Here is a 24851-nt window from a genome sequence, read left to right as displayed (position 1 = left end):
GCATTATAATATTATGTTTGAAGTAATAAATTTGGAGTATTATTAAATCGTAGCAGATGATTCTCATTCTCGACTTCTCGTCTCTCGAGGTGGTTGTATGCTTGTATAATAGCAATGTAGCAACCCTTACGATTAATTATCAGCTTATCACTTTTTTATTTGACGCCGACACAGATATAAATATAATATATATATCTGTGGACGCCGATAACACATTATCACTTATCACATAATGTTGTGAATTGTAAAAATAATTTAATAAATATTTTAAATTTATCACCTTAACTCCGGTTTCTAGCTCATCATGGCTAAAGTATTTGGAGTTTTTAAGACTATTAGGAATAATTGGAAGAAGTCTGTGTTCTTCACCGCTGTCCTATCGTACGGTGCCAATTTTGCCAATGAAAAATATGAGTAAGTATCTACCAATTTCCGCAATGATCTTTTTCGATTAGGTATTTATTTATCTAAAATTATTGGTGAGACGATAAAAAAAACTTCTTTATTCAGGTTATACTCAGTTACAGAGTAGTTACCTACATATTTATAATTTCAATGATTTACCTCTTGCTAAAAACTATCTACACTACCTCCTCTGTGTGTTGATTAGTTTTTGACAGTTTAGGTTAACAATTATGCTTAAGTTTAGTGTAAAAAATTAATCATTGTTATCCCTTATAACATATCTTTATTTCAATAACACAATATTTTTGTTCACTGGTGTTTTGTATTTGATATATGTTCAAAATTTAGTTTAATTTTATTTTTAGGACTCATATGTTTATGTCTCAATGCTGTAGAACTGTTTCGGCTTATGGAGATATGTCATTGCCAGTAGATAAAAAACCTAAAAAGGTAACAGTTATATTGAATCCAGCAGCTAACAAAAGGTATATTTTATTTTTTAAATTATTTTGTCCTTAATATGATTATTATTCTCATTTTGGTTTTATATTGTATTCAGAAATTCTAAATCAGATTTTGAAAAATATTGTGCTCCTCTGTTATATTTGGCTGGTTACTCAGTTACAGTCCTTACAACAGAACGAGAGGGTGGTGCTAGAAGTTTGGTAGAAAATTTAATTGGCGAAACAGATGCTCTTATTGTAGCTGGAGGTGATGGCACTTTATCAGAGGTAAAATTATTATTACTTATACTGGTTTTGTAAACCAAACAGTCCAATATTGAAAGGCTATTAAAAAAAAATTCTGCAACTTGCGTGGGCCATATTACCATTGATCATCAAATTTATCAAAACATCTTATTAACCCTGTATAAAATATAATATTATACCTAATGAAAAATAAATTAATGAAATATTTATTTAGATTTTTAAACTAAAATTTAAATTATAATACAGTAGAACCTCGATTATCCGAACTAATTAGGATCACACTTAGTTCGGATATTGGAAATTTAAAATTTTTTTTTTAAAACAGTTAAATATTTTATATTATGCACATACATATTTATTATTATTATTATTATTATTAATATTTTATTAAAATTCCATACTTTACATTATCATTAAATTTTTTTGACAAAATTATCAATGTTTATTTGACGTTGAGATGCAATGCGCATTTCTGCAGCCAAGTCATGAATATGAGTTTAATGTTTGGATATGCTAATTACAGTTCAGTCAGTTCAGATAATAATAATAGAGGGTTCATATAATCAAGGTTCTACTGTATAATATATTTTAATGAATATTTATTAATTTAATTCTTGGGTACATTTTCAAAACTATAACTAATAACTTCTTAGTTTTGAAAAGATGAAAAGTACAAAGTTATACTAAATGATTAAAATAATAATTGGATAATTGTGTTGTAGGTAGTAACCGGATTGTTGAGACGTTTAAAGGGTGATACATCTCTCACTGAACATTTACCAATTGGAATTTTACCTCTTGGACGTACAAATAATGTTGCTAGACAATTGTTACAGCCCCAGGATGACAACCATGTACATTTTCTTACCAATGCGACAATGGCTATTATAAATGAGGTTAATTCTGCTCATCCTGTTGTAAGAATTGAAAATTTAGAGGTTATTGCTATTCATTAATTTTGATTAAATTCAATTTATACAAATTTAAATTCATCTCAATTTTAAATTTTTTTAAACAGAGTCAAAATCCTGAAAAATGTGTCTATGCTTTGAATAGTATTGAATGGGGTGCATTAAGAGAAGCCAAAGTGACTCGTGATCAATACTGGTATTTTGGCAAACTAAGGGATTTGGCTGCTTTTGTGTTTGGTAACAATTTTCTCCACTACACAGTGGATGCAGAATTAGAATACAGTCCACCATGCTCTGGTTGTAGTAATTGCTACAAAAAAGTAACTACTGCTATCAATAAATCGTCAAGTTTATTTTCTTGGATAAGTTGGGCTTTTTCATTTAATAGAAATTCTGGTGAGTACCAAATTCTAATTATTAATTAATACGACAAAATAATTATTTGCAATGATTAAAAATGTTTATTATTGTAATTACAGGTGGTACAGATTATTCAAAAATAATCAATCCCGAATGCAGTAATTATTCAAAAGTTCCAATCAAAACTTTTAATGTCAATATCAATTTAGATGTTAATTCGACACCAGTTCTACAAATAAATGTTGGTCCAGAAAATATTTCTTACTCTGAATTTGTGAAAGAAGGTTATTTAAAATTTAGAGATGAAAATAGTAAAATTCAAAATTCTATTATTGAAGCTAAAGATGTGACAGTAACACCTCATATTGATGATGTATAACCAATATTTAATTAATTCACTAAAAATGTATACAGTATTAGTTATTCCTTAATTAAATATGTATTTGTTTTTTAGAAAAATAAATGGCTATCAATTGATAATGAAGATTACGAAGTTAAGCCAATGAAATTGTCATTACTACCAAATGCAATATATTTATTCAAGCCTGACAATTCAATGAATCAGTTACAAGAGAAAAAAGATCAAGAATCAAGTTTGTCATTAGATAAGTTTAGAAATCATATTGGTTTAAAACAATTTGTTTAATTAAAAATGTTAATAGTATGGACTGAAATATATATTTATACTTATTATGTACATTATCTTGTACAATTTTTTAATTATTCAATTTGTAAAACTAGGTACATCAATTCCAATATATTATAAAATTTTTTGTTATTTATTGTTATCATAAGAATTTCTTAATCAAAGAAAAATTTAAAAATTGACCAGTTAGCTAAATTAGTAGTACTCTTATTATAATTTTTTATTTAAAATTAATATTGTTGAATGTAACTTTTCAGTTATTATATACCTACTAATTTAAAGTTGCTGTAAAAACAAAGAAAAAATTTATCTTTGTACAATCAATAGAACAAAATAAAAACTGATATAAATAAATTAGGGCTATTTATTCTTGTAAATTATTAGGCTGTAGTCCGTCTTTGAGTATAGATATATACAGAGTTAGAAACATATTTAATTAAACATAGGTAATTATTAAAGTACATATTTTTTACTACTTAATTGAACCAACATACAAATTTTAATTAATAAAAATATTTTCAAATCACATCAATTTATTAAACAAAATTTAAAATATAGAATAAAAATGTATAATATAAGCAATTTTATATTTATAAATTATGTTAAGTCTTAAAATTAATATTAAATATAGGTTAGCAATTTTTAATCAATAATATACAATTTAAACAATAAAAATTACTTAAAATATCTAAATCAATGCAATAGGACATTACTTAATTTTTTTGGGTATACTTTAGGTACTTATACTTATTGCAAACAAATTTACCTATATCTATTTAAATTTGTAAAAGTTTGTTTTATAAACTCATACCTATGAAATTATTATATTAAATATGGAGATAAGTTTATGATTAGTCGTCTATCACTGACATAGGGATAAAGATTGCCTATTAGAAATTTTCTTTTTATTTAGCATAATTTTTTTTTTATCTTTACATAAAAATCATAATTATTATTATAATTGTGAAAAACTATTTGATAAGTATAAAAAATTAAAACAAAATTCTTTATCTATGTTTCTTCTTAAAAATAACTATCTAACAGCCTAAATGAAACTTAACAACTAGCGTTTGATATATCTAGTTGGGAAGTCAGCTTATAATTTTGCTACCAATTACCAAATATTTTTACAGTAATATAATTTTTATACTAAATTGTTTAATTAATACTCCTAAAATTTTAGAATTTTAGAAAGTTAATTTTTTTCCAATATTTAAAGTATTATAACTCATGAGAGTATTTTTTGTTAAAATACATTTTGGCCGACGATATATTTCCATATTATTTGGGTAATTGGGTCGTATAAGGCAGGGTCGTATAATAGAGACATGGTGTTCACTCATCGAGCTATATACCACGATATGCATGTAAGTACGAGGAGGGGTTAGTTAAAATCATTAAATGGTCACAACCTGCTCTTACTCGAATTGTCTTCCTTGAAAATATAATTTTTTTATTAAATACTTCTCTCATTTTCTGGCTCAGTAGTGTATAATACTATAATATCGAGAATAGATAATACAAGTAAATTCATTTTAGAAATAACAGTAAAATACCAACATGGATTATTGTGAATATAAATTTTACTTTGTCTGCATTGTGCGTTTGCTAAGTTTGCTTAGACAGATAACACGTGTGATGTAGCATCCTACTAAGGCAGTAGATACTAGATAGAGATAAATTATTAGAGGTGTATTATCATAGATTTTGTTGAATATTGTAGAGTAGACATAATCAATAATTAATGCAATAATGCTAGATGAGGTCATTTATTATTATATTTTGTGACGAGTCCTTGTCCCTTGGTACTATATATATATATAGTGTTTTGGTATATTTAAAGTCATAAAAAATATTTATTATCCAAAAAAAAACAATAAAAATTACTATCTAGTATCTACAACTTTGGTAATTCTAGAATCAGCTTTATAGAATGGACAATGGAATTTTATTTTACTATTTTACTGTAGTAAGTAATATAATATTATATTCAAATACGTGGGTTACACTTTAAATGCCTACAAATGACCTCGCCAGGATGTAGCGGTCCCATGGTGTAATGGTTAGCACTCTGGACTCTGAATCCAGCGATCCGAGTTCAAATCTCGGTGGGACCTTGGTTTTTTTTGCATATTTTTTTCACGCACATTTAATTTTTATTGACGTTTCTTGATCATTCGATTATTTGTTTATCGTTATAGCGTGATATTCACAGTTACGTTTCGTATGACAACTATGAGTGATATAATAAGGTGCCCATTGGTTGGAGGAGGGCCCACATGGGAGCACTTTCACTCTCTGGAAAAACTTATAATTTAATAAATATTGGTATAACATAGTGTATTGGTGTTACCTAATGACTTAGACATGATAAAACGAAGAAATGTACATTTTTTATTTACCGATACCGACTAATATATTTACTTTTATTTTATTATTTTCCTGTACTTTTTCATTGTATTTTAATTAACTATAATATACCTGCAATACAAATATTAATTACATAAATTATATCATATGTTTTATACTTATAATATGTTGAAACACTTAAAACAACATTATAGTATTATACCTTTATTTGGTATATGATGTCTTTACGCCGATGGCATCTGCAATGCCGACTGCAAATACGCGCGCGTGACAGGGTTAGGATATATGCATATTATTAGACGTTGTAACAATCGAATTATCGTCCAATGAGTACGCATAGATAACATGTAGAACCCGTATACATCGATCACTTTGTTTCTAATACTCGGTCTTGTAAGAACCATGTAATCATGCCACTTCAATTCGATTTAAGTCATAAGAGTAACCAACAGTTAGTTGGCAAAGGTTTTGTGTATACAACCAGTTAGAAAACGACAAACACATTTGGAAATGTGTACAATATAACAGACCTTCGCCTTAGGTGAGTAGCTGATGACAATGTAATTTATGAAAATGACAAACATATAAGTATATAACCATGTCCCAAATATGGCAGAAATCCCATCACGCATTTTCTCATCGTTTCCCGAAAACAGAGGTTGTTTTTTCAATTTCATTCAGTGCATCTGGAGTCAATAACAATCATTGACATAAGACCCAACCATAAGGATAAGGACGATCTAGACTTCGCATTGAACGTGTGAAAGTTAGGTGCTTTTGCAGCCTGTTGGGCGGTGTCATCGAATGTTTTGAAATACTTCTACGGGGCTAAAATTTTCTATTTTAACTTTTAAGAGCAAACCGCTGCCTACCTTGAATCAATTTCCGTGGACGTACTATTAAGTACTTGGAAATACTAAAAACGAATATTACACAGATATTAAGAGGATATACTACACATACAGTTGAGTCGCGATAACTCATCGAATCTCGATTGTTCGAAAAACTTGACAACTCAATTTTTTTTTATTCCCCTAGAAATATAAATTATATAGGTATTATAAATTAATATACTTAAATTTGAGTTATATATCTCAATCTCGTATAATAGATATCTCAAAACTCGAAGCTAATTGTTATCTCCCTTCAACTTCGAGTTATCGCGACTCGACTGTATATTTGTATATTGAAAAAAATTAAAAAACATGGTTTCGTAATAGGTACCTACGTAGTATACTAGTATTATAGTAGTATGTACGGTTTATTGAAAAGGCTTATATGCGGTAAACATACATATTAATTATTATAAAAAATACAAATTAGAAAAGAGAATTTTGCCTAGATTCGTAAGTGATCAATTTATTTTATAATTTAATATCATAATTTTGTAACAATTCCATGAGCATAATAAATAATAATAACGATTTAGATAATGCTCGTATATTTACAAATACCTTTCTTTTAAATTCAATTGTAAATTGATTACAATATTATAAATGTATGTTGTGAAATTAGATGATTATGTAAAAAAATCTCAAGTCTTGTGGCCTGTAGGTCTTTTATTCCCCCCTCCTTAATCCAAATTGTTGTACATTAAAATAAATTATAACCATTGTCTGTTTGTTTATTAAATTAAATAACTAGTCAACTTTCCGTGCCGGTTCTATGGTGTAATGGTTAGCACTCTGGACTCTGAATCCAGCGATCCGAGTTCAAATCTCGGTAGAACCTTCTTCTTTTTTGCGTTATTTTTCGAACCACACTTACCAATTTCGCTTCCAAAATTCAAACATGAAGTTTATTTAATTTATTGCCTTATTGGTTTATCTAAAAACATTACAATTGTTTTAGGTGTATGATAGTTATTATTTATAGTATTGAATTTTCGATAAAAAAAATATTGAAAAAACTAAACGATTTTATAGTTGTCTATAAAATAAAATAAATTTAAATATTTGTAATTTGTTTAGTATTAAATCCAAACTTCGAAGCTTCAAAGAAATTATTGAAACTGTTTGTTTTTTTTTTTTAATCATCTACTGGCTAATAAATGTGAGTACTCATATTTTACGAGTCAATGGATAGATAATTTACAGAAATTTATAAAATTGTGAAACATATTTTGTAATAGTATATAGGTAGTGTAAGTGTATTTTTATGTATTAAATAATAATAATTAAACAAATGACAGGTGGTACCCATTATAGTGTAAAATCAAAGAGACATGTTTGCAATCGTGTTACATTAGTATTATTTGCACAAATGAATATAATGAAAATTATCGAAACAACAAAAATTATAACGTATCACGTATTCACGTGTGTATCATGTGTCCAAGATATAATATGATATATTGATATGTAATCATTTTGATTTAATTTTTAAATATAAGAATTAGAGAACTGGACATTGATTAACGTGTTAGTTATGATAAAGTAAATAAGTTAATCGATGGCCTCGAAAAATTACGAACTATTCTATGTTTATACGTTAATGATGAATTAAGCGTGGAAATAAATTGTAATTATAAACCGATTAACATTTTAAATAATATAAAATACCATGAAAAACTATTATATAGCAAACTTTTATTTTTAAAATTAAGTTTTCATTTAAATATTAATTACTACAAGCGTAAATTTATTTATAAAGGTATATTATGTTAGTTCGCACAACTTTTTATAACATGATATTTAATTTATACTTGTCTTTTCTATATTGTTTTAAAACTTGTTATTTACAATTAAATAAAGTATAAATGCAAATATATGCGACTGAAAATAAAATTAAAAAATCGGAGAACTTGAAAGTATTGGGAGTTTGTAATTTGCACCAAATTAAAGATATGTAATATGCACCACTGCAGGTAGTCGAAAGTAGTGTTTGTAATTTGCACCAAAATGATTATTTATTTGTTCGATTATTGAATATTCAATTTTGGAATATTCGATTATTCCTCGATATCCTCGTTGACGTCAAGACTAGATGGACACGAATGATTTTTTTTTATATTCATAATTATTATACGATTTTGTATAAACTTACAACATTACGTGTATAAGTTCAGGTATTTTATAAATAAAAACTAAGCTAAATTTATATTAGGATATAGAAACTTGTAAGTTAGTACTATCGAGATACTATCGAAAAAATAGTCGATTTTAATTTTGATGCAAATTACAATTACTATTTCTTACTACCTGAGGATGGTGCAAATTACACATGTCGTATATATTTTGGGTCAATTTTGGTGCAAATTTACTACAGCCACTGTAATAGGGTGGTTTTCATTTGGGTGAATGACCCAAAATAATATATCGTTTGGGCGAATTGGTATGTAAATTTGGTAATGTATTATATTGTTATTATCTTAACTAATTTTTTTTTTATTAGCATGGTATCTCATTTGCCCATTTGTTTAATAAAATGTATCATATTCTTATATAAATTATCATAATAATAAATTGTATTAAAAATCCTAACTAATTATAATAATTATTAATAACTAGCATGGTATCTCAAGCTCATTTTTTTAATTATAATCGATTATTGTTAATTTTCCAGTTTGATATTATTCCCATGATTTTAATGTATATTCTTGTTTTTCTTTAGTATTTTCACGTAATATATTGATTTTTTGTGTGTTGGTAGAATTAGTTTTTATAAAGTTATAAATAGTTATAACCAATCAACCGAAACGATATAATAATAATATTGAGTTGAATACATTGTAGTAAATACAAATATAAAAATTATTGTATGTTACTTCCCTATTATTCCCTGTATACTCGTATATCCCTATATGATTTATAAATTCATTCGCCTAAACGATCGGTTAATTTCTCGCCCAAATGATATATGCTCTACTCAGTTAAATTTTGGGTTATTCGGCCAAATGAATGACGCCCGTATTATAGATATTGGGTCTCGAGTATATCTTGTCATTGAATAGGTTACAGAATACAGTAATGGGTTTGTAAATTTAAATTAAATGATAAATCATTGGATACGAAAAACTATTCAGACTTGAGACGTATATCGGCATATATTTTAAATTATATTTTATTATATATTTACTATTAGTGATTTATTTTCAATTAACCTACCTTATTGGTTGAACCAATTTTAGCTAAAACAAATCGCATACGTTATTAAAATATTAGTTACCATAACTACTGTTATTACCTTATAAGTCAATATCGACTGTAAACTGGTGATAATAGGTACTATAAATAGCTTAAAATTAATTTAGATATTTTTAAAATTTGATTATATTAAGTAAATAATAATATATATATATATATATATATATACATGTGGTGGCCAAAGTCCCTGTAGTGTATTTGTTATTACAACCTATTACCTATAGGTCAATAAAATCAATATTTTTCTTATATCATCCAATTTCGTTAAAATTTGAACTTGTTATATCTTTGAAAAAAATTATGAATTTATAAGGTTGAGATTTTTGGAATCCTGTAAAAACAACTTAGGTGTGAAAAGTGTTGTATTTAATTTTAAAATCTTTGTTATTTATTCATTTTTAATTATACGTAATAATTTGCCAAATATCGTGATTTTGACGAAATGTAATTAAAAATTGAACTTAAAACAGTTATAAAAGAAAATTATTCCACTGTATCTTTAGCTTTAGTATTTTTTGAATTACAACTTATGATAACTCTTATCTTTAATTTTCAAACTTTTTAGCAGAGCATGGTCGATTTATGCATAAACTATTTCATTAACATCTAAAAAAAAAACTCCGACAATTTCTAATGCCTATAAATAGCTTAAACTTTGTTTAAATATTTTAAGAATCGTATAATGTAAAGGAAAAGAAAGATTATATGTTAAAGTAAAGTATTTCAAGTCTATACGATTAATATGTTATGATTAATATCGAAAAACAAAACTCGTTAAACGATAATAAGTGTAAATACGTTTAAATATTGCATGTCGTCAAAATTTTGTAAAATTGTATAAATGTATAATAATTGAACAAATGAATGACGATATTTTATACCTATAGCATATTGTAAAACCAAAGAGACATGTTTGCCATCGTGTTACATTAGTATTATTTGCACAAATGAATAATATTATCGAAACAACGTAAGTCATATCGTGTGCATCATACGTCCAAGATATGATATGATATTTAATCATTTTGATTTGAAGTGCATTTATTAATCGTTTTTTGAACGAATGATTAACGTATTACCCAATTAATAATTCAAGTATGTTTACGATAAATAATAATTATTATGTACTATGATGACCTGTCAACAACTAACTACAGTGTGCATCTTTATGACCACATGTCAAATCGTAAGTAAAATATTTGTTCATTATTCCAGTATTTTGCTCCCTTTCACGAAATAATATTTGGTTTCAGGATATGCAACCCTTAAATTTATCTTGAATTCATAATATATTTTTTAAGTGATTTTAAAACAGTAAATTATTTTATTATTAAATCACCAACAACACAATATTGAACGAAACGTTTAAAAATATGTGATAAAGTTGCAGTTACCTTTGCACGTATTATAATTTATATTCAACCAAACAGCTTATTAAATATTATTATATACTTACATAAGTGTAGGTTTTAACACTGCATCGTCTCGGGATTTGATACGTCGATGTAAAAATGTCAGAAACGTGTTACCTATATAGCTGTATAAATTGGATATAATATTTTAATTAAAACTATGTATTCGTAATATGTGATGCAATGTAAAAGACTAAATGTACATGTCATTTTTGAACTTATCATATTTTGTAACTTGCAGGTGCCCGGACAGCAAATGCTCTCCGACATTCAGAGACGCATCTCAAGCCAGTACCCGAATTCCATGCTGATCCACGGTGTGTTGCGGCGGCCACCGTCAGGTTACCACTACGAAACGATACGAGACATCTTGAATACTTACCCGAAGAATTCGTATCAGATAAGGCGCGGTTTATCGAACATTGTCAGCCAGAATACTCATGGGTCGTCATCATCACCCAAGAATAAGGGGTTCAAAAAGCCAAAAAAAAAATCGAAAAAAAATAAGTCTAAAAACAACAATGACGGTGGTGACGACGGTGGTGACCCCGGCGACGACGGTGGGTTACCGGATGATTCAACACCGCCGGATACGACTCCACCGGCTACGGATGGACCGCCTGCGGATGCACCGGACGCAAGTCCGCCTCCAGATGCCAAACGGTAGAGCGAAAAGCGAAACGGACGGATGGCGATGTCGTTTTGTCAGCAGCTTTTCAAAAATTATTACACACAATGTTATAATTTTACTGTAGAATTCAAATATTGTACCGCCGTATTAGGTACTCAATGATGATTTGAATTCGTTCCGTTTTTTACTACACATTTATAATGATATTTTTACAAGTCCAAATTTTCAATATTATAACAGTCAATGAAAAGTCTATAATTACGTATTTAAATATTTACCATGCAACTGTTACCTTTGATAATTTATTTTTGCATAAAATTTAAAAGAATTTAGTCTTACTAAAAAATGAGTATTTTTTTTTGACTAGATCGATGTGAAAAAAAGCAGTCAAGTGGTTTTACCTTTTGCTGTACATTATAGGTGTCGAGTGGGTCACTGTGTTTGGATGTGTTAAATTATTAAATGTGAATTCAACGATACATCATTATATATTGTATACGAAAAACGATTCTAAGCCGAGACGGTCTGTCAGCCTTTACGACTAAGTATATTCACGATGTGTTAGTTGATAAAACTATTAAAGCCAGTTATTTTACTATTAATATTTCGGTAGATTCATTTAATTTTAGCCGAAAACATCGAATATTATAAATTATAATAATATATATTTATACTATGTAATATTATTAATATTATTGGTGTTATTGTTCTTAACTTTTGATTCAATAGTAAATTACCTAACCTATTACAACAATATAAACAGATATGTTTATGTACAGATTAATATAAATTCTAAGTATTTTGGTTATATCATATATAGAAAATTGTAATATAAACATTTGATGAAAATTTCAAGTATCAAAGGTTATTCTTTATTTTTGATTAACAACAAAAACAAAAATCGTTTATATAGGTGAATATTATCTAATGTTGAAACAATTTTAACGCGTCTTATTTTTATGCAACCACAGATTAAAAAATAAAGTCAAATGTGGCCTAAATCAAAAAACAATATATATTATATTAAATATATAATTACATTTTTATACATTTCTATTTACATAACTATTATCACAAAATTAAAAAAAATCCAACATATTAACATTATAATAATATTTTGTTATGTATCAATGTATGTATCGTTTATATAATAAATACTTCCCTATAATGCTATACTGATAGAAACCGATGATAGAATGAGTAATACATAGTTATTTTTAACAGCGTACTTCATATTGTATACTTTTATCAATATTTATCAAGGCTTAGTATTTCGTCAAACCTACGAGCGAATGAAACTAAAATTATATTTTGTGTTAATTTTTAAGTGCGTATGTAAATTCGTAAATTCATAGTTAATAATTCAAAGTCAAGTAATAATAAACGAAAAATTACCGATGCATATAGAAGTTTAAAGTTTTCAACGAATCAAAATTATTAAATAATAAATATGATATATCTTGGACGAATGATACACACAATGTGACTTACGTTGTTTCGATAATATTATTCATTTGTGCAAATAATACTAATGTAACACGATGGCAAACATGTCTCTTTGGTTTTACAATATGCTATAGGTAAAATATCGTCATTCATTTGTTCAATTATTATACATTACACAATTTTACAAATTTTTGACGACATGCAATATTTAAACGTATAATAACACTTATTATCGTTTATCGAGTTTTGTTTTTCGATATTAATCATAACATATTAATCGTATAGTGTATATAGACTTGAAATAATTTACTTTAACCAGTTTTACCTAATCTTTCTTAAGATTTGAAAATTAAATACAACATTTTTCACACCTAAGTGGTTTTTACAGGATTCCAAAAATCTCAACCTTATAAATCCATGATTTTTTTCAAAGATATAACAAGTTCAAATTTTAACAAAATTGGATGTTATAAGAAAAATATTGATTTTATTAACCTATATAGGCTGTAATAACAAATACATTACAGGGATTTTCGCCACCATATATATATATATATATATATATATTATTATTTACTTAATATAATCAAATTTTAAAAATATCTAAATTAATTTTAAGCTATTTATAGTACCTATTATCACCAGTTTGCAGTCGATATTGACTTATAAGGTAATAACAGTAGTTATGGTAACTAATATTTTAATAATGTATGTGATTTGTTTTGGCTAAAATTGGTTCAACCAATAAGGTAGGTTAATTGAAAATAAATCACTAATAGTAAATATATAATAAAATATAATTTAAAATATATGCCGATTGTACCTACGTCTCAAGTCTGAATAGTTTTTCGTATCCAATGATTTATCATTCAATTTAAATTTAACAAACCCATTATTGTGGTCTGTGACCTATTCGATGGCGAGGTACACTTGACACCTATAATACAGTAGAGAGAGTTCTTCGATTTTTTTAATTTTATTTTCAGTGGAATATATTTGCATTTATAACTTATTTAGTTGTAATTAACATGTTTTAATACAATATAGAAAATATAAGTATAAATTAAAATATCATGTTATAAAAAGTTGTGCAGATGAATATAATATATATAAATAAGTATACGCTTGTAGTAGTTAGTATTTAAATGAAAACTTAATTTAAAAAATAAAAGTTTGGTATATAATAGTTTTTATATGGTATTTTATATTATTTAAAATGTTAATCGGTTGACAATTACAATGGATATCCACGCTTAATTCATCGGTAACGTTGGTGGAGTCGTTAATATTTCATTTTTTTTAATTCCACTAGATATAAAATAGTTCGTAATTTTTTCGAGGCCATCGATTAACTCATTTACTTTATCATCGCTAACGCGTTGATCAATTTCTAGTTCTTCTATTAATGCATTAAATATTTTTCTATTGTCGGTCTTTGGATTTGGTAGCGATTTTTGAGATTCCTCAATTTGTTCCAGCAACTCCTTGCCATCAAGATTTTGTACAAAATCAGGCTAAAACCGATAAATATACATATTATTATTTGTGATATTGAATAAATGACATTATTCAATAAATGGCATCTTATAGTTTTTTAAAAATTTCTCAAGAAAATATTTATACGTTTAACTCTTATTTGGGGAACCTAGATAATAAATAAACTAGCAATACACAATGAACAATTTAATAAAACAAATAGTTTGAAACAATAACACAATAAGTGGTGATATTAAAACAAATAAAAAATAATATTATCATTAGACATTAATAATAATTTAAGAGAAGCTTAAGTGTTCATTACCTATACGCATCGTACGACTAACAGGACTATTTATACCATAATTTGTGTTGGGAAATGAAACAACAAAAGAAAAATTATTTGTACTTTTACAACATAACTAAAACCGTTATTTTTCGACCAATTATCTAATTTTGTCAAAGTTTGAACGTATTTGTCAATTTGAACTCTTAAAACAAAAAAATATAAATAAATGTTTTCAGTATTTTTTAAATTTCTTTAAGTACAACTTATGAGGAATCTTGTAATAAATTTGTAAGTTTTTTTTTACTTACAAATAAAAATGTTATCGTACATAAATCGAATAACAACAAAAAATTAGAAAAAATGGCGTAAAAGGAGCCAAAATATCTTGAAAGTCATTATTTCTTGAAAATTCTTGTATACCTAATTAATATTTAATGAAAATTTCAAGTATCTGCAGTTATTCCTTTTCGAATTACAGAAACAAAAATAAAGTTTGTTCAATTTGTATAATAATTAATACTTTGTAATCACCCATTTTTTTATCGATTATTTTTAAAAGTTCTAAGAATTTATATTTTTAAATTAAATTAAATTTTCTACCATAAATCACCCTCAAAGTTGTTAATTGAGGTGGACCTAACGGTGAAGCCGGACACACTCACACAAAACTAAAAATAAAAACCATCATTATAAAACATTCATTGCTTTGATTAGAATCTAAAAGTATAATTAAACTGAAATCCGTTAATCCTGTTCTTAATATAATATTTTTTTTACTATTGTATGTTATAAGCTATGTGATGACTTCGTCCACTTAAACAATTCATAATACGTAACGTGCTCATTTTATTTAAAATATATTTGAATATTTACGTTATATTGAACCAATAAAAATTTAATAGAACATATTTTTTAAATAGTCTTAAAAATAATTTATACGACTGTGCTCACAGTATATAGCGTACATGCTTTATATTTGTAAACACGAGTCAACTTACCTGTAACTTCATGGATTCTTGCATAACTTTTTTAAAATCTTTTTCGTTTATTTCGACATTATTATCATTGATCATATTCCCGTCGTCAACATTCATGCTTACATCGTCATTATCGTCATCATAAGCTTCAACATCATCGTCATCGTAAAATTCTTCACTTTCATTCGCTGAATTTTCGTCACTATTAGAGTCATTTTTCATCTCAGTTATTACTCTATCAACATTATGTTTTCCATTTTGTAATAGTTTATTAGATAATATGACATGTTTTGTTTCGCCATATGTTGTTTGTAGAATCGGCTCAGCATCACTTTCATATGTTTTCGACGTTTTTGTTATGATCGTGTTGGTTATAGGGGTTTGAGAATCTTCTATGTACGTATGTGTTACTGTCGTAGTCTCAATTTGGTCGTCATTGTTTTCAGTTATGGGTGAGTCATAACTATTCATAAAACTGCTAAAAATATTCATTTTACTTTTCACTGTATCGAATATACCATGTGTTTCTTCCGATGAATGGGGTTTTTCTTCGTCTGGTGAATTATCCAAAACATCTCCAAAATGTGATTTAAAAGCATCTTTCAACTTGTTGTAAATGCCAGTCGCATATTGACTAATAGTAGCACCAACATCGGGTTCCCTCTAAAAGTGAAACACAATAAGTATTGTTATTTATGTAAAACAAGTTAGGAAATTCTAGAGATAATTGAAAAAAATCAACATCTATTTTACTGTCGTAGAATTAACGTGTATGAGAAATTGCTAAACTGCAGGTATAAAAATTAAAAGTTATCAAAATTTAAAAACATACAATTTATAAAACAGTATTTACAAGAATTAGGTATAGTGGCACTTCGTCAAATTTAAATCAAATGAGATGAATATTTCAATAAAAAATATTCTAATCGTGAAAACTGTTTTTATCTCACACCAATGCTTTTATAAGACAGTGATTCCCAAAGTGGGCATTTTTTAATTTTGATGGCGGTATTTCTGTCACATATATTTGTATAAAATAAGATAAGTATATGACTTAATATCATAATTAAATGTTTTATTGCGATATTGTGTTTAATCAATGTTTTCAAAAACCTACCAGTTATTGTGATATATTATGTAGTAATATAATAATCACACAATTATTGTATTTTTTTACATTAAAAATTGCAAAAGTAAAAAAAAATCTTATAATTACTAGACAGTAGGCCGATTTAAATACCGATGTATAAAAATAAAACTAGATATTTACATTTTACATGATATCGGGTACATAATGGCCCAAGTATAACCACAAAAAGGTCATTATTGGGAGGGGGGGGTTAATCGATAGCAGGTATGGTGAGATTTTTGAAAATCTCTAATAGGCCGTTGAGTAAAAAAAGGTTGGCAATCACAGCGCAACACTTGTCATTATATAACATAAAATACACATAATATATAATACACATATATGTACCGAAGATTCGGCGACTTCGGCGTTCGAGTAGTTCTTGATCCCTTGAGTGGTGAGTGCCGCCACGTTCACTGACAACGCGAGCACGTCACGCTGTGACAAGTCGGGCACGATGTACGTGGACACCCTGTTCACTAGTGGCAGGTACGGAGCGGCCTCCACCAAGGCTTTCTTCACGTCCGTCCCGATGCTCACGACGTACGTCGTTTTCGATGGGGCCGAGTTCATGAAATCCCAATAGGCCGCCTGGACGTTCGCCGCAGTCTCACTCATCTCGTTGGCAAAGGTGCGGGTTGTGGTGTCGGCATCGGTGTCGGTGTCCGAAGTGGTGATCGCGGTGACTGTTTCCTCCTCGTCGTCTGCAACGGAATTGGTAAACGATATCGGAATTTTCATCGAGAAAAATCCTCGTTTCCTCCTTTTTTTAACTAAGCCTTGAATATATTCGAGATGGTATGTACGCGGGTCGTAGGTTTGTACATCGGCCATTGTTTCCCAATGATATTGTGTTAGGTCAATATCGTTTATGTGAAGCCCGCGCACCTACGATATACGTAAGTGAGATATAATATATAATATTATTAATATACGCATAGCTCATAGGTACAAAACAAATTTCAACCATATTAATGTAATATACGTACTATATTATATTTTTATTTAAATAATTTATAAATATGGGCATATGGCCGATATATGGGTACCCCGCACCAATTTCGTTTAATAATCAACCCTCGTAATTTCGGCAGATTTCTGTGTTTTTCTTTACATAACTTATGTACTTATTATAAGTCGATGTTATGGGCAGTAGCTCGTGGATATACTTACTACCAATAAACTTAAAAATCACTACTTTAAAAAAAATTATTATTTTAATTTTATATTACGAGGATTCTTCATATTGCATTTGATTATTTTTTATACAATCTACAACAGTTTAAATTTAATATTCTAAAGATTCCCAACAAATTACCATTTATATCTAAGATTAACTTATAACTATATATATATGTGTGTTATGTTTTCCTTTATATTAGGTAACTGTAACAATAATTGACCTAAATTGATTCTGTTCTCCTCTTTCCAGCGTATATCTCAGACCACCATTAGACATAATATTAACTCTAAACGCATTTGAAGAAGCTGCATCGTAGTTTTTCGGTCTATATGATATTATGATAAGAGTATATTTTACCAGAGTACCTTATTATTGTTCATCATGTACGTTAAACAGCCACGACAAACAAAATGGATCATAATATATGTGCACAAAAAAATGAATAATTATTTTAAGATGTATCTCAACTATCAAGGACGCCTTTGAAGAATATGACCTCTACCCACCCACCCACTCACCGCAGATGAAGATCCAAGGTCTCTGCTGTGTCCAGAGGATTTGACCATCTATTTAAATAATGGATAAAATTGATAAAAAAAATGCATTACGCATTAATATAAGATATACTAGATCAGCGGTTCTCAAACTGTGGTACGCGTACCACTAGTGGTACGCGGAGGGCCGTTTTTGGATAATAAACCCATTCAATTATTTCTTCCAATTCATATCTTATTTTAAAAAACTAATAAATAAAAAATAATTATACTGCAGTTGTAGTATTTTACTGATTTATTATTTAAAATAAATGTATTTAACTATACAATTTGGAATTTGGATCGTTCTATTTTTAATCATTAGTGGTACGCGACTGATTGATAATATAGTTAAGTGGTACGCAAAAAAAAAAGTTTGAGAACCGCTGTACTAGATGGTATATAGGTGATTTTTGACTTACAATGTAGTTGCACGCGATCACGAAGACAAACGCAACTGCATAATAATGGAAATGATTCATGATTCGTCGATGCAGCGAATGAAATGTGGTGTGTGTATCTATTATGGCGTATTGCAGTTGACTGCAAATTCGTTATACATTTAATATAGTGTATATTTATAATAAACGGAAGTGTATTCGTAAAAACTCGAACGGACAAACAGAGAATATAATTTAATAAAACCGAAAAAAAAGATTTGAAGCCAGATTTTATGCTATTACCCGGTCACGGCACGACGCAAAATATTGAAAAACGTAGTCAATATAACATTATTATTATAATATAATCGTTAATCATAAATCGCGTTCATTCGGTTTTGAGGACCTGTAGTCTATGCGACAAAGAATTATGCATTTGTGCAAACACAAGTATTAGGTAAGCAATATACATAAATTATATAGGTACGCTGTCAAAACATGACATTTCAATTTTGTTATATGACGCGCATACTTTTATGAAGAGTATATGTATACGTGTATTTTTTAATTTTTTTATATATAAAATCCTACTTCATTCGCATGTATCTACGGTCATGTTTATCATTTAATTATATTATAAATGCGTGTAACTATATGAGTAGTACTATTAGTATTTACATTTGTATATTGCACCGTATACGTGCACTGTGATAGTGTGGTTTATCTAGGTGCATAAAATAATAGGTAGGTAGGTACTAAAAACATGTCTTCGAGTTCAATAAATGAGAAAAACAATTAATGCATATGCATACGATTGACTGCAATTATTAAAAACAAATTCTACAAATTACGGTAAACTAAATATTTTGTATTTTGGTACAGATGACTATATAAATGTTGCGCTTTTAACCTATAGGTTAAACAATAAGCTTATTATTGTTATATGTCAGTAAAATATATTTTTTATTTTTTATTTTTTAAATTTGTGTTTTTTATATTATGTTTGGTCTATAACTCTCATGACATTATAATTTTGCGAAAATATTTTATTTTCAATATATTGTAGACAAGTTTTACAGTTTCTATAAAAATCATTTAGTGATACGATTTAAATCTTAAAAGTTTATCGTTACTTCACTTCACTCGTATAAATTTAAAACTCAACCTATTAGTGATCTTAGTTTAAATCTAAAATAACCGGCATCTAATCATATAATGTATTATGGTTTTATTAGAATACCTTGCTAAAGAAATATTAAATTAAAAATATTGTGGACCTACCATTTAAATAAGTAAAAAAATTGATTGTTATGGTTGATGAAGAGATTAGTGAATTCTAATTAATTCAGCGGGATTATATAGGGAAGTAAGTTATATGTTCAAGGAGATTGGAGCATAGTATGTTTTAAGAAGTAATATTATTTTAGGCAGTACATATTATATGTATATTTAAACGATGCCATTGAGTAAGTAATGAATGAACAGTAGTGTGTGTAGTGTGTAATTTATTATCTATACCATTATCGCCATTTATATACCATTTACTTCGCGTTGTCAAAACAATAATAACATGATTAATACACTAGATTTTATAGATCAAAATATTCGTTTAGCTAATTTTATAAAACAAAGGTTGGCAATGGACGGCCCACGAAGAGGTAATGATTAATAGTCAACTAGACCACCAAAATTATTATTTTTAAATTTTTATGTTGGTTTTCCGCACATAATAGTTGATAATATAGGCAAAGCATGTTTTGAATAAATAAATTAAATGTAAAACACTAGTCATAAAATTAGCCACTTGGTACCATGTTTGACTCCACATACATATTATGCGAAACTTCCTTCTTCAAAATATAACGTTTTTAAAGAATAAATATCGTTCAAGCTTAACTGATCTCTACCTTTAAAACACTGTGCATTAGTTGTTTTCCAAAATTACAAAATTTTAAAAAAACTGGCTCAAGGTAAGAAATGTAATTTCTCACACTAAACCTTTAAGTATAAAATTATATTGTTATTAGTTATTACTATTATTAGTATGCAACTTAATAAAGTAAGTCTTTCTGGCCCTTGAAAAGTTTTTTCAATCACCACAGAATTTAATTACCGATCCCTGGTATAAAATATAAATATACAAATTAGTACAAATTTACAGATCGTCAATCAATAATTTTATCACTATACAATTTAGAGTGTAAATAAATAACAATCAAAATATATTGTTATTGACACGTGATGCCTGTACTAACATTAGACTAGTAGACTACTATGTTGAAAACTAGTCCTACGAATTATTTATTATAATATATAATAATATTATATTATTATAATAATTTTTTAGCTAATGCTTGAAAGTGTTATCACAGTTCATAATAAAATACATGATTTATGTTTTCATCTATAAATATTTTAAAAAAATGTTGGTCAATCACTCATTCATACAGTCAAATAGGTGTTTTAGACTAAGAATTAGGAAATACAATATTTTATTATTCACTTTATTGATTATAATTGTAATAGGTATGTTATTATTATTTCATTTTCATTTTAAATAGTAAGTTAATTTTATAAATAAAAACAATCTACTGTAGCAATTTAGCTTTCTCCGGTTAATTTGAAAAGTAGATTTATTTGTTTATTGCAACAAAACAAAAAAACATTACTCAAACAGTCAAATAGTTCTCGGACGGGACATCATTTTTGATATTCAAACATGACTTGAGGTGACTTAAATGGAAAATGTTGCATTCCACAATATACATTGTTATTTACCGGACCACAGCGATGAGTGATATTATCATGTCAAAAAAAAAAAAACACATAATATATAGCCAGTACACAGTACACACCGTGAGGACGTAACCGCGGAATGGCTATGCGGATCCACTGTACACTGCTGCCGTTCATACGGCGATCATTTTATATTATCGGCAAAGGTGAAAACACGCGGAGACGACGACGATCTGCGTGTCACGTGACAATTATTATTGACGGGCGCGTGCGAATATATCTGACAGCGTTATATGTCGCGAACGCGAATACTCGCACGTCGTAGCACGAAAACGCACAAAAACCCATGAGTCGTACCGGCTAGAATAAGCGGAAAACAGGACCGTTGACCGTTGGCAACGTATCACACGAGATACTATACATATTATACATTATAATACATCATATAATTATAGTTTGAAATACTTCTTGTTTACCAAAACGTGGAATATTGCATTTTTTTTTAACACAAATGGAGTATTGAGTGCCGCGGTCGACATATTTGTATTTTATTAGGACCTTCGTTTATTCACTACCACTTATTTTTTTGTTTTAAGTATGAAAGGTGGAAAATATTTAATAATAATAATCCACACACACATATTATTTAGATTCCGGGGGCATGTAGTGTGCTATGTGTTGCACAGGGCCGGATTAATGTTTTTGCCGCCCATAGGCTGAAATAAATTTATCACCTAAGAAAAAAAAGAAGCTATTTCGTTTCGATCGTTAAAATTTGCCGCCCTAGGCTTTAGCCTAAATAGTCTAAGCTGTATAGGTACGGCCCTGCTCTACGAACATTCTAAATCCCAGGTTTCCAAACGTATTTTAATAAAATAAAATAAACTAATAGACTGCATCTTCGTACACGTTCAAATGATACACTGCAAATGATAGCAATACGCTATCTAATTAGTACCTATATTATACATTTATAGTTTTTGTGGGAAATGTCAAATGATTGTATTATGACAATTGATTTATAATTAACGTCGATTAATAATAATGTGTTTGGGCGAGACAAACTGAACTTATATTATCGTATTATCGAGTTTATATCAAATATGGATCATAAAATTGAATATATTTTAAATACAAAATCAAACAAGCGATGCATATTAATTGAAAATAATATTTTTCGTGAATCTAACCGCTTTAAAAAACGGGTCTTTTCGTTCTCGATGTACTAACAGTAAATGTCCTAAGTGTTTTATTGAATTCTACCATCGATAAAAATATAAAATACTATCATAATACTACTCATCATAATTCAGCTGATCGGTGTGTTATTAAAACTGCCGTCAAAAGAAAAAAAGGTCGCCCAAACACGTCATTACAATGTTTTAAAATCACTCGCCCAAACGCATTATGCTAAATTGTCCAAACACATTGCAATTTTTAATTATTCGTCCAAACGCATGGCGTTTATATTAACGCGGTTGCATAATATTATAGACAGGTAATTTCCTGACACGGATTACGGAATATTCAACCACTATAAGTTCTAATCCAATTGAAATTCGTATTCATTAAGTATGCAACATGACACATATAACTATTAACTAATAGGTAGGTAGGTCGTAGGTACTTTGACCAAATGGCAAATATTTTACCAATACTGGTAATACCGATAGTATTAAATTAGTATATAATAAGTAAATAAGTAAGTAAGTATGTTTTACTGTAAAATCAAAACTAAATTTATACATTTATGTTTAGTGTTGTGTTTGCTTTTTAGTATTTTTTTTAAAAAATATTGAAAATTAACTGAATTCAGTTTTCATCTTATACCACCACCAAAAAAATTAAACATTTTATTACGGTATTTAATTACTATTATTTTCTACCAGCACATCGCCAACGACCATACCACGTTGAATACACCAGTTCTCGTCCGATCACTGAAGTTAAGCAACGTCGGGCGTAGTTAGTACTTGGATGGGTGACCGCTTGGGAACACTACGTGCCGTTGGCATTTTTTGTTTTTTTTAATAAATTCAATATTTATTTCCAATTTTAACTTAAAAAATATTAAGATATTTTTATCTTTGTCAAGTTTTTTTTTAATTATTAAATTATATAATATATAAATATTTTTACCTAACCTAACCCTAAAAGCTATAAGGAACTTTTCTAGGTTCAAATATATAATATATAATATACTTAACTTATAACTGCGTACAAGTTAAAATAATCACACTGTATTATATTTTAAACTATAGGCTATATTAGTATATTACGCACCACAACAAAACATTTGACGTACGAATTTTTTAGTACGTTTCCACCACGAACGGCGTCTACGTTCAGTGGTGGTTCCATGACTGGTGTTGGTTATTGGATCTGAATAAACGTGCTCATCATAGGCCGGTTTCGTTTCATTTTCAATCTCGGCTAAAACTTTCATAGAAATGCTCTTCTCAACTTCGGTTGCTTCGGTTTCACCAAACGTTATGTGAATGTTCGGCATCGAACTCCAGGGTTTTTTCTGTAGACGAGTGAAGTCATCCTTCGCGGCGTCCGGTTTGGTCGAGTCTAAAACTTTCATAGAAATGCACATGCACTCAATGTCGGTTGCTTCGGTTTCACCAAACGTTATGTGAATGTTCGGCATCGAACTCCAGGGTTTTTTCTGTAGACGAGTGAAGTCATCCTTCGCGGCGTCCGGTTTGGTCGAGTCTAAAACTTTCATAGAAATGCACTCAATGTCGGTTGCTTCGGTTTCACCAAACGTTATGTGAAGGTTCGGCATCGAACTCCAGGGTTTCTTCGGTAAACGAGTGAAGTCACCCTTTTCGGCGTCCGGTTTGGCCGAGTCCGTAGATACTAGCGTTGGTACCGATGACGATGATTGGATCTCCAACGCATCACCTGCACCCGATATCAGTCCAATATTGGGAACCGATCCATTTTGTTTTGATATCGAATCGACGACATCACTGTCTACTTTTTGGGGCTCATCATTTGCAAGTGAATCAAGTGATTTGGCTGAATTCGACAGCATCTCTGGGCCGGCCGCAGCAGTCACGGCGATCGGTAATATTATTTTGCTTTATTATTTATTAGATAGTTT

General features: G+C 28.5%; 3 protein-coding genes and 3 non-coding genes across 7 annotated transcripts; 5 read left to right on the top strand and 1 right to left on the bottom strand.

Moving 5' to 3' along the window:
- Window positions 1-230: 230 nt before the first annotated feature.
- On the top strand, window positions 231-3083 carry LOC132917691 (acylglycerol kinase, mitochondrial-like). Its single transcript, XM_060978543.1, has 7 exons — window positions 231-414; window positions 771-890; window positions 965-1136; window positions 1838-2053; window positions 2134-2422; window positions 2506-2759; window positions 2841-3083. Exons 1-7 carry the CDS (start codon window positions 305-307, stop codon window positions 3030-3032), a joined length of 1353 nt encoding a protein of 450 aa, XP_060834526.1. The 5' UTR covers window positions 231-304; the 3' UTR covers window positions 3033-3083.
- Window positions 3084-5077: 1994 nt separating this feature from the next.
- On the top strand, window positions 5078-5149 carry Trnaq-cug (transfer RNA glutamine (anticodon CUG)). Its single transcript has one exon. It is a non-coding gene; the product is annotated as a tRNA-Gln (tRNA).
- A 1912-nt stretch (window positions 5150-7061) lies between these two features.
- Trnaq-cug (transfer RNA glutamine (anticodon CUG)) lies at window positions 7062-7133 on the top strand. Its single transcript has one exon. It is a non-coding gene; the product is annotated as a tRNA-Gln (tRNA).
- Window positions 7134-10510: 3377 nt separating this feature from the next.
- LOC132918064 (uncharacterized) lies at window positions 10511-11848 on the top strand. The gene is made up of 2 exons (XM_060979132.1): window positions 10511-10733; window positions 11201-11848. The coding sequence occupies exons 1-2, from the start codon at window positions 10677-10679 to the stop codon at window positions 11624-11626; spliced, it is 483 nt and encodes a 160-aa protein (XP_060835115.1). The 5' UTR covers window positions 10511-10676; the 3' UTR covers window positions 11627-11848.
- Window positions 11849-14217: 2369 nt separating this feature from the next.
- LOC132932452 (uncharacterized) lies at window positions 14218-19427 on the bottom strand. Of its 2 annotated transcripts, XM_060998832.1 has the most exons (5): window positions 19046-19427; window positions 18609-18656; window positions 17256-17795; window positions 15800-16441; window positions 14218-14550 (listed from the first exon to the last, which is right to left on the bottom strand). In XM_060998832.1, the coding sequence occupies exons 1-5, from the start codon at window positions 19103-19105 to the stop codon at window positions 14290-14292; spliced, it is 1551 nt and encodes a 516-aa protein (XP_060854815.1). In that variant the 5' UTR covers window positions 19106-19427; the 3' UTR covers window positions 14218-14289. The 2 variants fall into 2 exon arrangements, with proteins under 2 accessions (XP_060854815.1, XP_060854816.1); XM_060998833.1 differs by lacking the exon at window positions 18609-18656.
- A 4207-nt stretch (window positions 19428-23634) lies between these two features.
- On the top strand, window positions 23635-23753 carry LOC132918747 (5S ribosomal RNA). Its single transcript, XR_009660545.1, has one exon. It is a non-coding gene; the product is annotated as a 5S ribosomal RNA (ribosomal RNA).
- The last annotated feature ends 1098 nt before the right edge of the window (window positions 23754-24851 follow it).

Source organism: Rhopalosiphum padi, chromosome 1, assembly GCF_020882245.1.
Source record: "Rhopalosiphum padi isolate XX-2018 chromosome 1, ASM2088224v1, whole genome shotgun sequence".
Lineage (NCBI taxonomy): Eukaryota > Metazoa > Arthropoda > Insecta > Hemiptera > Aphididae > Rhopalosiphum > Rhopalosiphum padi.
This window is presented reverse-complemented; position numbering and strand designations above follow the sequence as displayed.